Consider the following 15,975-nt stretch of genomic DNA (forward strand, 5'->3'; position numbering starts at 1 on the left):
AATAATCATATAAGGAAATCCACGTAATTTCCTTACCAGGAATTGTTCAGATAGGAATGATAAGTAAGTTAGTTTCTTAAGAGTTTTACATTTTAAGTGTTATATGGATTCTTACTTATTCTTACAAAAACTATTTGGTTGAATACTGAGCTGTTACCATGTACTTAGTATTTATTTATTTTTAATTAATTAATTTTTTTTTGCATTTATTTTTCTCCCCAGCTAAGACTCATCAAGAAACAGGTAGGTCATAAGATTAGAAAAAAAAGTTTCTTTTTTTTTTCACACTTTGGAGGGACTTCTAAAATATGGAATTTTTCAGGGGTAAGCAGAGAAGTAAAGAAAAATGTGACCTAAGTTATGAATAGCAGTGCAAAATAAGTAAACCTGAACAGGACTTTCAGATTTCACTACACACATAGGACACATAACTCAGTTTTACCTGCTTATATGTAATACAAAGCTCCCATTAGGGCAAGTTCCTATTAGAGACAGTTTCCTGTTTTTCTCCTCCCTACTTTCTTGTTAGGCCCGCTTTGTAAAATCCTCCACGACCCACCTACCAAGTTACAAAATTACCCACATTTTCACAAGCTCTCCTTTTTTCTCCCTTATTTTCAACAAGCTCTCTCTTAGTCTTACGTTACTTAAAGGTCAGGACCAGGGGCACAGCTGCGTCATCTATGCCCTGCACAACGGTGCCCAGTTGGGGGGGCAAATGAGGGATAGAATCTGCCTCAAATGCCAAAGGAAGGAGCATCTTTTATTATTCATCCTTTTAATGAGGGCTTCTTTTTAAATTTGCACAAAGGGGCCATATGTGTTAGCTGTGGCTGTGACACGTACCTTATTCCTTTGACCTGCTGCACCTCTTGCTTAATTGCTTTTATCTCCTTCTTGCCTTCCCTCCCCCCCAAAATTCTACCTCCTCTATAAATACAGATACATAGCTGGGATTAAATCCTCACAAGAGGAAGTAAACGTGCTGTGGTTTATGTGCATTATACATATGCCTGCTAATATGAAGATTTCATAGCCAGGGTAAAATTACATATGGTGACGGATAAGTGATAGTTCAGAATGATGTTTAAATTACAGATAAATTCAAAATATTCTAAAAGAAAGAAATTACTATTTAGGTGAATAAATATGTTTTCTCCCTCCCCTTGGGTTTACTAGTTATCTAGTGTACACCCCCTCTGGTAGCCAAGAGATAAAAACTTTGGTTAATCTTGTCTTTTCCACAATGCAAGTAAATTTAACTCAGATACATTTTTCTCCTGTAGAATCTTTACAACTTCTAGTCTTTTTTATAAACGTAATTTAGTATTGTCTTTCTGATGAAATGTCATAAGGTCTAAGTGCCATGAGAAAGTGTGAGGAAGCTAATAAGGTAAAGCTGTCAAATGACCTAGTTCATCCATTTTGCTCGGTCTGTGCCATCTTTTAAATTGTTTTCCAGAAAAGTCAGCATTTTATAAAGTATGACAGGTTGTGCTACCCACAAGGCTAAAATCAGACTATGTTGAAATTACTAGTTAATTATTGATAATTTTCAGAAAATTCAAGATAAAAATAGCAAAAGTGATTCCTTGGGAACCACAGAAAAGGATTTTCCAAAAATTTCCTTAGGATTGTGTTATCTCATTTTATAGCTCATATTTAGCAAGATTTTATTTTAATGCTTTAAAGTGGATATTATTTTTTTTACCAGAAAATACATGTTTGACATATAATTAAAAATACATATGTGATTTATATCATCTTTCTGTGCTACCTCCAATTCTACCAGTTCTATACCAAATAGGGGAAAAAAATGGAATTTGGAGAAGTCTGAAATGATAAAAGAAAAGATTACTTAATAGCAGACTGTATTTTAACTGATATGCTTTTGTTTCTGGTTTATTGTTATAAAACAAGATCATATAAAGCATTATTTTTTAATGCTAGAAAAACAGGAGCAAAATAAATCAAGAAAATAATATCTGCACTTTATTATTACTTGCTTTACAAACACTAAACTATATAAAAAATTAAAAATGCTATTTTATATTCAACTGTTTCTAATTTTTCATAGAAACTACACAATAGAAGAACAAACGTGTTTCCTTTTTTTTTAACAATCAACTGCATGAAGGCTAAGTCTATACTAGCAAAATTATTAGAATACTTCAGCAAATACTTAATAACTCAAGTAAAAAAAGAACCACATTTGCTGTAACTATCAGACTATGTTAGACAGTATTGAGGGAGAGGATTCTGATGGTTCATTTACCTGCCTCAGTGCTTGGCTTTATTCTTTTAGTATAAACCTAAAAGAAATAAAGAGGAAAATTATCCTTTCGCTGATTCCTATTTCCTCCTTGGACTGATGAGTTATAATGATGATATTACATATCTGACTTAACAAATTAACGTGAACAGTGAATGTGAAAAGCAAGAACCATGTCCTTTGGATTAAAAAAAAATGCTCTGTCCAGAACAGTTTTTCTTCAAATCAGGTCAGTGCCGTTGGTGGCAAGCTCACTCAATTTTTATATTTAAAAATAAGCATAAGTCAACTCAGGTAGGAAAAGTACGTGTATTTTAATGCATCAGGTAGTGGCTGTTCTCGCCCGGATGCCTTAAATAAATTTGCCTAAAGCAGTGACTAACTCAGGGGGAACATAGACGTGAGCTGGATCATCTTTCTTGCCCCCAGGAGACTGGCCTCCAGAGACTGCACCCCTACCACTCTCTTGCTCCTCTAGCTTCCCACTCTTTTCGGCCAATGAGAGCTCAGGACAGGAGACAGGAAGGGGATGTAAAATTTATCCTATGGTCCTTCCTTGCCAGGTCCCAGTTTGGCAGTGGCTGGATTGCAGTCTTCTCTCTAAGGCCACAACTCCACATCGTGGAGCCTACTGGGGCTCGATCTCATGCCCATGAGATCATGACCTGAGCCGAAAGCAAGAGTCAGACGCTGAACCGACTGAGCCACCCAGGCACCCCAGCGGATGACGTCTTAAGGACTCTTCCAGATTTTCTGTTCTTTGCTCACTTTTGGGTTGATCATTAAATAGTACATAGGTAAAGTACCCAACCCAGAAATGCATAATGAAATGTGAGAAGAATCAGTACAACGTTTCTGCCAAATTCTCCCTGGTTGAATCAATGTATATAAAGCAAACTCAGGCTGGCTGAATTGGGAGATGGAAGTTGGGGGAAGGCAGTGGTGGAGGAGGAGGAATGTTAGTACCGGTGACGACCTTTCCTCACCATACAAAATAAGTTCACTTGGAGTGTCTGATCATGGAAAGGAAATAATAATGAAAATAATAGAAGTTGGTAAGATTTGCCTGGAAGTGGAATGACATCAAGACAAAGGTTTACCAGGTGGTGGTATAAACATCACAAAATGAAATCATATACTTTTATTAGGCTAAAATCAAAATCAAAATAGTATTGCATGTATTTGGCAGAACAAAGTGCTCTTCTTTGATTTTGACATAAATGGGAAACAACAATTTAGATATACTATATTGAGATTTCAAATGGCTTTAAGTAGGTTCATTATCAATATGTTTAAAACCTTTAAAAATGAGCTCTAAGCATCTAACTGAAATGCTTAGGTATTTAGATTGAGTAATATCTACTTCAACAAATTGAAGCACGCAATATGTTTTGAATAATTGTTAATTTATGCTAAGGTAACAACTGTGTAATATAACTGAAATCTATGTTACTAGAAGATAAGGAAATCCCTTCCAGCTATTTCTATTACAAACAGGAGGCTACAATTTTCACCCTTCTTCCTTGTGTAAAATATGACTTTAGATGCTTGTGAAAGCATTTGCTGTTAATTTCTGAAAATCAGTAATTAGCACTTCTCAACACTATGCAATAAAAATAACACAAAGACGAGAAAAAGCACATCTCACATAAATGACACACATCCCACTTTGACTAGCTGCATTATTTATGCTTTCTTAGGGGACGATTGATGACCATGGACTAGCTAAGGACTGCAGTAATTACAAGGAGAAAAGATAAACCTAAATTAAAGATTTATTCACTAATCAAAATTAAATGTGTGTCATTAATTTTCTTGATACTAATTTCTATATAGAAACTTTATTCACTGATTCTTTGCAATTGCAAGCCTTATTGCTGTTGGGTGAGGAACACACAAACAGGCACATTTGAATCTATACTTTTGTTAGTCTTAGGGATCATAATATTCTTCTTGTTCCCCAAACGATTCTTTAAGCTTAAAAGAATACCTAATGTGCAAATATTTCCACTCCCATAATTTAAAATGTAGGGGTTTTCTTCCTATTTTATTTTATTTCTTTCTATTTTAATTTGGCTTTTGAATTTTTAACTCTGTAAAACTTCCAGTAATTATAGGGGGAAAATTAAGATGGTTTTAAGAAATCTTTATCAGCCATTTTGTTGATCATTTGTTGCAATCACGTCTCAGAATAAATGCCCAGGAGAAAAACCCTGAATATCCCCCATGTGAAGACAATTAGGCATCATGGCCATTGTAAATGGACAACATTGTGCTAGAACCCACTCAAGCAATCCACAAGGGGGGGTGTTGCTATCCCTTGTCAGACACAAGAAAGGAGTTAGAAATGGGGGAAGGAAAAGACAAGGGATAACAAATTCACAGAAAGAATAAGCAATGACCAGACGGCCATCAATGTCGTCACTACAAATACCTTCATTTACATCATAAGGATGAAAAGTGGGTTAATTTTTTCCTTATAAATTTTATGAGTTCATCTTCTAGGAAAGCCAACATTGTAGGCTGTTTTGGTTAAAGACATGTCTGTCTTGTTGGTTCCTGACAGCCTTATCATGTCAGGTTTCTGTAGTAGCAGGAATGGTTCAGCAAGAAAATAAAGTGAAACTGAAGGAATCTATTCTACTTCCTTTGGGCATATTCTCACTATAGCAGATCCAAAGGAATGCTTTGTTATCCCTGTCAGATCAAAGAAAGAGATAAACACAGAAAATAAAATCTAAGAAGACCAAGAAATATTGGTAACAAAAAATTAGACTAAAAATGTCACACTTTTATAACAACTGGTAATGTTAAAATTTATTATTTAATGTTTTAATATTTCCAGCACAGATGAATGTGTATATATGTATAAGTAAATAAATATTGCATGGCCCATATGTTCTTATAGTTTGCCAGCAAAATAGCCTTTTACGATAGGCTTGTGTATCTACCTCTTACTATCAAAGAGAAATCACTTAAATCATTTTTCAGTTTGGCAGTGTCGACTATACATATGATGATATAGAGAAATGAATTATTAAAACAAAAGTTCTTCCAAGATATTTCATTTAATTATGCTTTTAGGTAAAATAACCAATAGTCAGTGTAGTGCTCTATGGTTTACAAAGTATTATCCCATATCTTTTCTCATACGATCCTCAAAAACAGACCTATGAGTTATGTATCATTTCTGTCATCATTTTACAGGTGGGAAAACCAAGGTACATAAAAGTAAAGTGACTCAATGTCTCACATTAATGACTGGCTGTGATAAAACTTATTATCTGGTTTCCACCTTTCTATTATTTTTTATTGCCTATTAGATACCATATAATCATACTCTAAGGCAGACAGACTTGAGTAATTATATCCATGATTGAAAGAGTGATCCATTTTAGACACAATTTTAGAACGAAATATTTTTCACTCATTATAAAAGTACAGTAAAAAAAAATTGTGACATTTAATTTGTAATCTCTACTAACCAACTATTGACTACGCCATAATCCCCTAGTGCCTCTGGAACTCTTACAGACTGACAAAACAAGTTTTTCTGGAATGTAGTTAAAATAAACAATGAACAAAATGGCTGAGAAAGATTTCTTTCTTTCTTTTATTTTTAAAAAAATATTTTATTCATTCACCTGAGAGAGAGACAGTGAGAGAGGGAACATAAGCAGAAGGGAGTGTGAGAGGGAGAAGCAAGTTCCCTGGCAGGGAGCCCGACACAGGACTCAATCCCAGGACCCTGAGATCATGACCTGAGCAGAAGGCAGATGCCTAACGACTGAGCCACCCAGGGGCCCCTCTTTCTTTCTTGTTTTAGAGAGAGAGACAGCACACGCAAGTGAGGGGAGGGTCAGAGGAAAAGAGAATCTTAAGCAGGCTCCACACCCAGTGCTGAGCCCTACTCAGGGCTTGATCTCACAACGCTGAGATCATGACCTGAGCTGAAATCAAGAGTTGGACACTTAACCGACTGAGCCACCCAGGCACCTCACTGAGAAAGATTTCTTAAAACCATCTTAAAATTTCCCTTATAATTCCTGGAAGTTTTACTCAGTTGAGAGTTTTAAGAAATTCAAAAGCACAAACAAAATAGAAAAACCTTACAGGTTAAATTAGTGAAATGGCAATACACATTAAGTGTTCCTCATTTTTAAGAATCATTTTGGAAGTAAGAAGAATATCATCTCTAAAACTAGTATTAGTAAATACTGTTATTTTAGAACTCCTAGAAAGTAATGGGATTAAAGCAACCCCGACTTGACAATCAGGAGACCTTACCTAAACCTGACTCTGATGCTACATAAATGGGTGTCCTCGGAAAAATTATTTAATAAGAGTGTTGGCCTAGCTTAATGGTTTTTAACTGGAGATGTATATGAAATGCCTGGAAAGGTTTTTGTTTTTCAAAATAAACCTGCTTGAACCTTCTCCCTGAATATCCTGAGATGCCCATGGGATGGGGAGTGGGACAGTGGATAGGAAGTTAGATGGGGTTAGATGGATATGGCAGGTGTATTTGAAAATAGTCAAGGGGCTGGGGATATAGAAAAAATTAGAGTTTAAAATTTGAAACTAGGTGATAGGTACATCGAGGTTCATCACACCACTCTGTCTCCTTTTGTAGGAGGGGGAGAAAAGCTTTCCAGATCTTCTTATACACCTTTAGTACACAGTGCTTCTTAAACTTCAATGTCTCAGACAAGTCACTAGGGATCTCTTTAAATGCATGTTCTGATTTAGTAGGTTGGGAAGGTCTGAGAATCTGAAGTTCTCACAAGTTCCTCGGTGATGGTGTTACTATTGGTCTCTGGACTACATTTGAGTAAAAAGGAATTAGAACACCATGGGACCAGATAATTACTAACTAGAATATTCTATTTCCTCAGCAGGTCATAGGATGGAGTTTCTTGGCCATCATTTGGTAAGTAAAAATATAAAGCAAATCACATCATTTTTATTAATATGTAAAAATGGTAAGAAAGAATATTCATTGCCATGCTTAAAATTACTGTTCAAATAGTCAGTTGAGCTCATCTATGAAATAACATGTCTAGAAGATTATGATGTAAGCCAAGACTTAAGACAATTTAAATAATATCTAGTATCCAACAGATCTAGTGTTTACATATTAAGAAGAGCTTTGTACCAGAACTCTTCTGTCATGTTTCTGCCCAGAGGCTGTCATGATAAAGTTTATTATCAGTTACTGCTTTACAAGTATAAAATAAGTTAAGCTGTCATATTTTTCTCAGGCAAAGATCCTAAGCTGTCAAAGAATGTCAATTTTAAATCTGACATAGAGAAGAAAATTATCTGTTATTCTGACCTCTAATTTCTTGACATTTTAATGCCATAATTGCTGTGGTTAGTGCTGCTTCATGATTTCAACCTGTCAAGGAAGAATGAATCAATAACCTTAAGCCATTTCTCAAATTTTAGCCCTAACTTCAAAGCTCGAAGTTATAGGCAGATTGTGGGATATATATATATGTATATATATATATATATGTATTTTTTTTCAAAAGGGACATATATCGATATTCATATATTAAATATTTATTGTTTAAATCAGTGTTTAAGCATCAAAAAATTCATCTTCCTTAGGCTAGTTGGAGTTTAGTGTAAGATAACTATAATCTTTCTTTGGCTTTATCTATGTGAAATGTAATGATCTTAGTATTTAAAAAACACAAAGACAAACATTATCAAATAAAAGAAATTCATTAAGCTAGATAAGAGGGCTAACATTTTGAACACTGCTTTTTTAAGAGTTTGTGTCCAACCAATTAGGTAGGTATCAACATTGATGTTTTCATAAAAGGTGTTGTGCCTCCTGTAAGGCCTCCTCATAGGGGAAATGTATATGTAAGGGGGTAGAAATGGCTACCAAATAGTGAATATACTGCACTTCATTTCACTTATCTACAGAGTTCTACTGGGTGACAGGAGATGCTAAGCGCTTTTTAGGTTGGCAAACATGTCATGTATTATTCCTCCTTTATAGAGATAGCAATTGAAATAGAGGGAGATCTAATGTCTTGGCCAGCATTAGATAGCTCACAGATTTTAGGTGGGTTCCCATCTATTGCAGGTTCTTAAATGATAGTGCAGTATGTTTTTCTTTTTCCCCACAGAATATCAGTTTTAGTTACTAATATGGTAAGAATGGAGAGTTATACGTTTTTGAGAATGTAATAGGTTTCTGGGGTAGAGGAGATAAGGGTGGGGAGTGGGGAGAGGGACAGTTAACTCATGTCCCTTGATATAATTTAATCTGCTATGGCTACAATGTAATAAGCAGTTCCTTAGCAGTCTTAAGGAGGTAAAGCATCTTCCTAAGCAATCTTGAGTTGACACAGGTCCACAGGGTCAGAGCAAATGTATGTGTGTGCTTGGGCCTCTGCTGGCTGGTGGAAGGAAGGTAACTGTGTTCCAGGTATGGGCACCCTTAGGGTGGATTCTGAGAATGGACATCAAGAGCTTTTGGGTCAGAGAGGCAGGCGAGGAGCTGGGGTGGGAGGACATATCTATCACAGAATGACTCTGGAAGTTTCTCTAGTGGAACCTCAGTATTCAGCAATTCTGTGCTCATAATGAGAATGCTAGAGACAGTCTTGAACTCAGGGCCCCTAGTGCTTGGCAGTCAGCCTCACTATGAGGGAATCAGGAGCAGTAATATATTGTTCAGAGCATTTCTATAATAAGCGAACATCATGGCTGAGCCACTCCCATCCAATAAAAACTTTTTGAAAATTATACATTTTCATGTAGTATTTCATTAGGAAGTCCTATAATTTGATACTTAAGGCCCATACATAGTTTTTTTCCCCACTGTCCAAAGCAATGGTGTGATATTTTATAGAAGCAGGTATTTTTATAGAATTCAAATAATAAACACATATCCATGTAAAGAAAGCCTCAATCCTAATTCCATTTTCTTCTTATTCCCATGTATCACTTTATTTACTCTCATTTAAATGTGAAAAATCTGCTATTTTTCTGTCGATTTTAATGCTGTCTTGCACTTTCATTACATATAATATGCTTAAAATATTTTATTTTCCCGAGAGGATTAACTTGCAACTTTCTTTACAAGGACAGAACTCTATAATGGATAAAAATGTATGATCAGATATTCAGAAGCAAAAAGGTTTATGGTATTTAAAAGGCAAAACCCAATTTGGAGGTGGTCTTGGGATGAAAGGATAAGCTACTCCAATTCTTCTTTTCTGATTCCAAAGGTATTGGTTCTAAAAGGAGGATATAATTTGTAAGGTGTTTACAGAACCGGGCAAGGGTGTATTGTGGAAAGAGTAATTAAGCTCAGAATTATCTCCCATAAAATAATCTGATTACATTTTGTACAGGGGGTTCTAAATCAGGTGAGTGTAATGGTCTGCAGAGAAAATCCCTTCTTTCACCCGTGAATTTCGTAGTATCTGGCTTCTCTTTCCTTCCTTCACTCTTTGCCTCTATCCCCTGCTCCCAGCTTCAGGCACTAATCCATTTCCTCCCACGTACAACATAACACTGCACCTAATAACGTGCTTATGACGCGTTCTCTGAATACTTAGCCCTAAGGGTCCAATGAGCCCCGATCTCGAGCCTCTCTCTTCTCCTCTTCTCTGCTTGAAGCCATGCAAATGGAGTCATTTTGTTTTTGTAGAGGTAATGTAAGAAGTAAGTTTATGGATGCAAATTTTTCTTGTAGAGCTTTGTTTCCCAAATCTACAAGTTCTCCACCTCTAAAATTAAAAGCAAAAAAATAAAACAAGCATTCCCCTGACGGGAAATGTAGCCATGATTGCTTGTTTTGCACACAGCAGATGGCCGCTATCGGGCGGAATGGAGGCTGGGACGTGGCTTCCTGGCAGCGACACTTACCCAGCAGCTGTTGCTCCTTTACTCTTTCACCTATCTGAAGTCATTGTGTGCAGTGTGGAAGTGATTTAAATAATATTTTATATGAATATTTTCCTAAAAATACGTATGCATATAGTAGAGCACATAATTCCCAACTGTTAGCTATAAACTTTCAGGGTAAGAACATACAGGAATAAAAATACTCTACCCTCATCTATTTTATTGATGTATTTTGGAGAACATTCTGGAATAAAATACTATACCCTCATCTATTTTATCAATGCATTTTTTTGAGCATTCTGCCTGGAAGTCTGTAATTTTGCTTTTATTAAGAAAATATATACTGGCAGCTTATTTTAATGTGCATGATTCTTATTCAAATATTCAACTAGGTTTCATTAATAACATGCACAGAGCTTTAAGCATTTTAATGAAGATGCTGAAATAAAACAAGTAAAATAGGGATATTGAAGTGCATTATATGTGTCTACAATTCAAAAGAGAAGAACACAGTAGTCTCATGACTTGGTTTTAACATATAATACTCATTTTCCGACATTGTCAAAACCCCGAAATTTATGTTTCGTAAAAATTTAGGTTGAAAGGAAATTTATACAGAAAGAGATGGAAAGCCAAATTTGTGTTTGAGAGATGAAAGAAAGTTTTGGAATAATATGGGACTTAACACCTACCTCCCTGAGCACAGGGTCAGTGATACTATCCAGGTTCACAGAGCCTTCATAGGTTAAATAGTGAAAAACATTCAGAGCACGGACTGCTTCTGGTCCTCGCTGTTTGTAGCCAAATATAAGGTCAATCCACTGATGGAGTTGGCAAGAAACAAATTCACTTTCCAGGGCCTGCAATGAATGAGTCAAGAAAGAAATAAGAGACTGTACAAACTTAGCAAATCTCCCTTTTTCTTACTTTGAAATATTCTACGTAAAGAAGTACCATATGCTCTTTGCATTACTGTATTTTATCTGTATGTATTAGATGTCCTGTTCCTAGAAATGGCAAAATAATAAAACACAGACCTGAATGAAAATTTTCTCTTTCTAAAATGCTTAACTTTTTTGTGGCTCCATTATGTATAGGATACGATTTTTAATATTAAATAGATTTCTTAAAAAGATGCATTCATGTTCAAAACAAAAATAATCTGAAATACCTGTTTTAATTTTACAATAATTTCATTTCTCATTTTTAGACATTAGTTTAAAACTAAACAATTTCATTAGAAACTTTGATATATACTTATTTTCCTGCCTAAAGTCTTCAAATTTACCACTAACACTACTAAAAGGGGATGCCTTCCTTTGGTTACAAATGAACTCTTGCTTTTACACAGTCTAGGAATCACTGGGCAATTTTACACGTTGGCTAGCTAGTAGGAAATGAATGCAAATTACTGACGTTGTCAAGGATCATACTAAGCTTCCATAAAAAGTCAGAAAAAAGAGAAGGCCTTTTCATTTCCTATGAAGCCATCATAAGCTTCCGGGAGGTGTCCTGACACGTGGGCACGGAGTTCTGTTCATACCTGTGACATGAGCAGTGTCGATTGCTGTATGGCTCTCCATGCCTCTCACTTACTGCACCCACTTGTCATCAATTTCTTACTGATTTTAAGAGCACATTGATTTCAGCAACATGAACACAAGCTGTAGAGCTAGCTTCTTAAATTTCAACTGAGTGTAGCCATATTAAACAATTTTCTAAATTACAGCTGTAACCAAATATGTGAATGAAGTCATTCTCTGGCTTCATGACCCTGATTTCTAAGGCGTTGACACCAATTTGGAATTCACTTAATTAATAAATGATTTCTTAAATCAGCCCTCTGATAATTACATTTAATTTTTTTAATCTATAAAATATCTGAATGATACTTTGCAACTTTTCCTGTGATCACATTTTACCAGCAATTTTATTTCCCTCGACCTCTTGATTTATTTCTTTCAAAAGTTTTGGTATTTTACTTACACCAATTATTGTGGATGTTTCTCATTCAGAAATATAAACAGACTTTATTAAAGGGTAGTTTCTGTACTAAGACTAAACAGAATTCTACATTCTATGTATTCTATATTAGTGGTATTGACATAACAGTTCAGACTAGAATATAGAGAAGAAGACTAAAATATAAGAGCTAGGTTGGTTAAAATTCTGTATTGGTTATGTCAATACTGTTGGTTTGGTCGGTGTGTATAAATGATTCTGTGAGTGTGGTGTAACTAGTTAACAAAGAAAAAAGTCTATTTAGTAATGTTTTCAGTCCTTGGTGCAATAAATGAAAGGATGAAAACCAAAAAATTATGGAGTGGCTTTTGTCCAAATGTATTCAATGGAATTCAAAATAGTAATAAAGTCAGATATGTTACTCAAAGAAGATTTTAGGGGCGCCCGGGAGGCTCAGTCAGTTGGGCAACCGACTCTTGGTTTCGGCTCAGGTCATGATCTTGGCTCAGGTCATGGGTTCTGAGATCTAGCCCCCCCAGATGCTCAGTGGGGAGTCGGCTGGAAGATTCTCTCCCTCCACCCCTCCCCCCACTGGCACGCATGCAATCTCTCTCGAATACATAAATAAATCTTTAAAAAAATAAATAAAGGAAGATTGTACCAACACCATCACATAATCAGTTAAGCAGCAACCATTTCAAATAAATTTTATTGATACCACTAGACATATTTGGAAAGTATTGATGCAATTTAATATTTTTCTGTTAGAGTAAAATAAATATTGAATAAAATGCCTAATGTAGTTGTGAGAGGTGGAGGGAATGATGATTTTTCACTAATTTGAATTTAAAAATAGATCTGTTCTCTTTTATCTCCATCCACTACTTTCACTTCCCTCCTCCACCAGGGACAACATCTGTAATGTATTTGATGTTTCTCCTTTCGTTTGCATGTGTTTTTATAAAACATTACTCGTTATTTGTGTATGTAGTTTTGATTCATCAAAATGGTACAAGGTTATAGATTGCACTTAGTTTCTTACTTTTTCCACGTAGCATTGCTTTTGAAGATCAGCCTATGTCGCTGTGTGTATAGGAAATCTGTTGTTTCTAGTGGCTGCACAGAGCTGCCCCAGCAATGAGCACTAGACTGCCTCTAGCCCCCTGTGACACAATGTTGGGATGAATGTCCTCTCTTGCACCTCTTTTTGGATCTTTGTGAGAATTTCTCTGGGACTCATAATCTGGAGTGGGACTGCTGTGTCCCTGCAGTGGATGTGCCCATTAGTGCCCAGCTGCGCTTCAAGATGGTTGCCCTTGTCTCCACTCCCTCCCGCAGTGCATATAAGGCTCTATATGTCCACAAGCCCATCCACTCTTAGTATTGTCCGGGTTTCTAATTTAGCCAGTGTAACAGATATGAAACAGTATCTCATTGTTTTAATTTGTATTCCTCTGATTAATAAGGAATTTGACATCTTTTTAATATAGCCTTTTGGGTTTCCTCTTCTGTAAACTTGTTCACGTCCTTTGCTCATCTTTTTATGGAGGTTCCTGTCTTTGTGTTGTTATTTTGCAAAAGTTCTTTATGTATTTTAGGTAATAGTTCCTTGTTGGTTTTAAACATTGTAAATGTATGCTCCCAAATGTTACATGTCTACGAACTTTATCCGTGTAGTTCTTCATTGAAAAGAAATTCTTAATTTTGAGCTCATCAACTATTTTTTCTCTTTATTTTTATGCTCTTAGGATTTTGTTCTGAAATTACAAAGATAACTTTTTATAATTTTAATGTATTAGCTTTTTTTTTTTTTTAAAGATTTTATTTGTTTATTTGACAGAGAGCTAGAGAGCACAAGTAGGCAGACAGCAGGGAGAGGGAGAAGCAGGCTCTCCGAGCAGGGAGCCTGACGCGGGGCTCAATCCCAGGACCCTGGTATCATGACCTTAGCCGAAGGCAGCCGCTTAACCGAATGAGCCACCCAGGTCCACTAATGCATTAGCTTTATGTTTATGGTTTTACTTTTCATATACTGGTCTTTAATTCACCTACAGTCTACTTTCACTTGTATGTGGTATTAAATAGGGATCCAGTATTATTTTTGTTTATATGGTAAGTCAGTTTTTCCAATACCTATATTAAACAAACACAATTTTCCTCAGTGGTATATGATGCCATCTTTGGTGTGTGTATATTTGAGACAAAGATATAAAACTGCTAGTGTTTACAAATAGGATAATCTTCCTAGAAAAAGCAATACAATCAGCAGCCAACTTATTAGAACTAATGAAAGGGATGCAAGGTACCTTTTTCTTTCTCTCCTTTCTTCCCTCCCTTGCTTTCTCTTTTCCCTATCCATCCATCTATCTATCCATCCATCCATCCCTCCATCCATCTATCTGGATATATGTGAGTCTACAGCTCTTTCCACTCTTTTTATTTCTATTGTTACCCTAATTTATCTTAATTATCTTTATTTCTCATATATCTTTCTATTTAGTGGGTTTATTCTTTTTCAGTCAATGCAGCTATTCTTGGACCTTTATTCTTCCCTATAACATTTAAAATAAGTGCACATAGATACATCAAAATGATTGTGATTGGACGCCAGTAAATTTATGGGTTAATTTGGGAAAGCTGATATTCGGTTCCCATCCAAGGTCCTAGAATGTCTCTTTACTTACACAGGTTATTTTCTATGTATTTTATTAGAGTTAAAAATTAATATTTTCTCCATAAAGGATGTGGGAATTCTTGGTTAATTCCCAGAGAGTCCATAAGTTTTGATGCAATTACAACATTCTAAAATTACATTTCATATTTGGTTACTGATGATTTAAAAGAATGCCACTGATTTCTTTAAGTTGATTTTGTTTCTGGCAAGTCTTATTAGTTATAACTATAACGTCTTTATTTTTTTCTTATAGAATTGTTCTTAACTTTAAGGACTACATTAAACAATAGTGGTGACATGAAGCATCTTTGTCTTTTTCCTAATCTTGAACAATTAGACTTTTTGTAACACACATATACACACTCACAAATTTTATATATATATATTACATATATAAATACACACTCACACATTACATTATATATATACACACTAACAGATATTATATATATATTGGGGGGTGTTAGATAATATTTTGCTTAGAACTTCTGTATTTATTTACTTATTTATTTATTTATTATTTTTTTTAATAATTTTTTTAATTTTATTTGTTTGAGAGACAGAGAGAGAGAGAGCATGAGAGGGGGTAGGGTCAGAGGGAGAAGCAGGCTCCCTGCTGAGCAGGGAGCCCCATGCGGGACTCGATCCCGGGACTCCAGGATCATGACCTGAGCCCAAGGCAGTCGCTTAACCAACTGAGCCACCCAGGCGCCCCAGAACTTTTGTATTTATATCTATACATGAAATGGCCCTATTTCTTTATTCTTCTTTTCTCCCTTTAACTACTTTTGGAATCAAGATTACACTAGCCTTCACGGATGGCTTGCCATGTTTTCTGCAACTACTTTCTAAAGAAATTATTTTATTATCTCTTGAAAATTTGGTAGAATTTACCTGTAAAATAATATGGCCTCGGATAATTTGGAGATGGGAAGATTTTACCATTTAAATTTCTTTCAGGCTTTTAAGTCTTTATTTCTTTTGGTGCCAATTTCAACGTTTTATATATTTTTTCTCAGTATTTATTTCATCTCAGTTTAAAAAATTATTCATATTTGTTTACAACAATCCTTAATTCAATTTTAAAAAATCTCTAAGTCTATAGTTATTTATCCTATCCTATTCTATATGTTAGAGAGGCAGCAGAGTGAATCAATGAACAATTAATTGTTTAAATAATTTTGCCCCAGGTTTT

General features: G+C 35.3%; 1 protein-coding gene across 10 annotated transcripts in view; it reads right to left on the reverse strand.

The window, feature by feature from the left end:
• NBEA (neurobeachin) overlaps positions 1–15,975 on the reverse strand; it is a 686,692-nt gene that overhangs the window by 31,746 nt on the left and 638,971 nt on the right. For all 10 annotated transcript variants that reach the window (XM_073894686.1, XM_073894682.1, XM_073894681.1 and 7 more), the window contains one exon: positions 10,837–11,004. In XM_073894686.1, coding sequence (XP_073750787.1) covers positions 10,837–11,004 — 168 coding nt within the window. The remainder of the gene's footprint in view (positions 1–10,836; positions 11,005–15,975) is intronic.

Source organism: Callorhinus ursinus, unplaced genomic scaffold, assembly GCF_003265705.2.
Source record: "Callorhinus ursinus isolate GAN/ISIS: 27379988/994484 unplaced genomic scaffold, GSC_fseal_2.0 scaffold7, whole genome shotgun sequence".
In the NCBI taxonomy this organism is placed as follows: domain Eukaryota; kingdom Metazoa; phylum Chordata; class Mammalia; order Carnivora; family Otariidae; genus Callorhinus; species Callorhinus ursinus.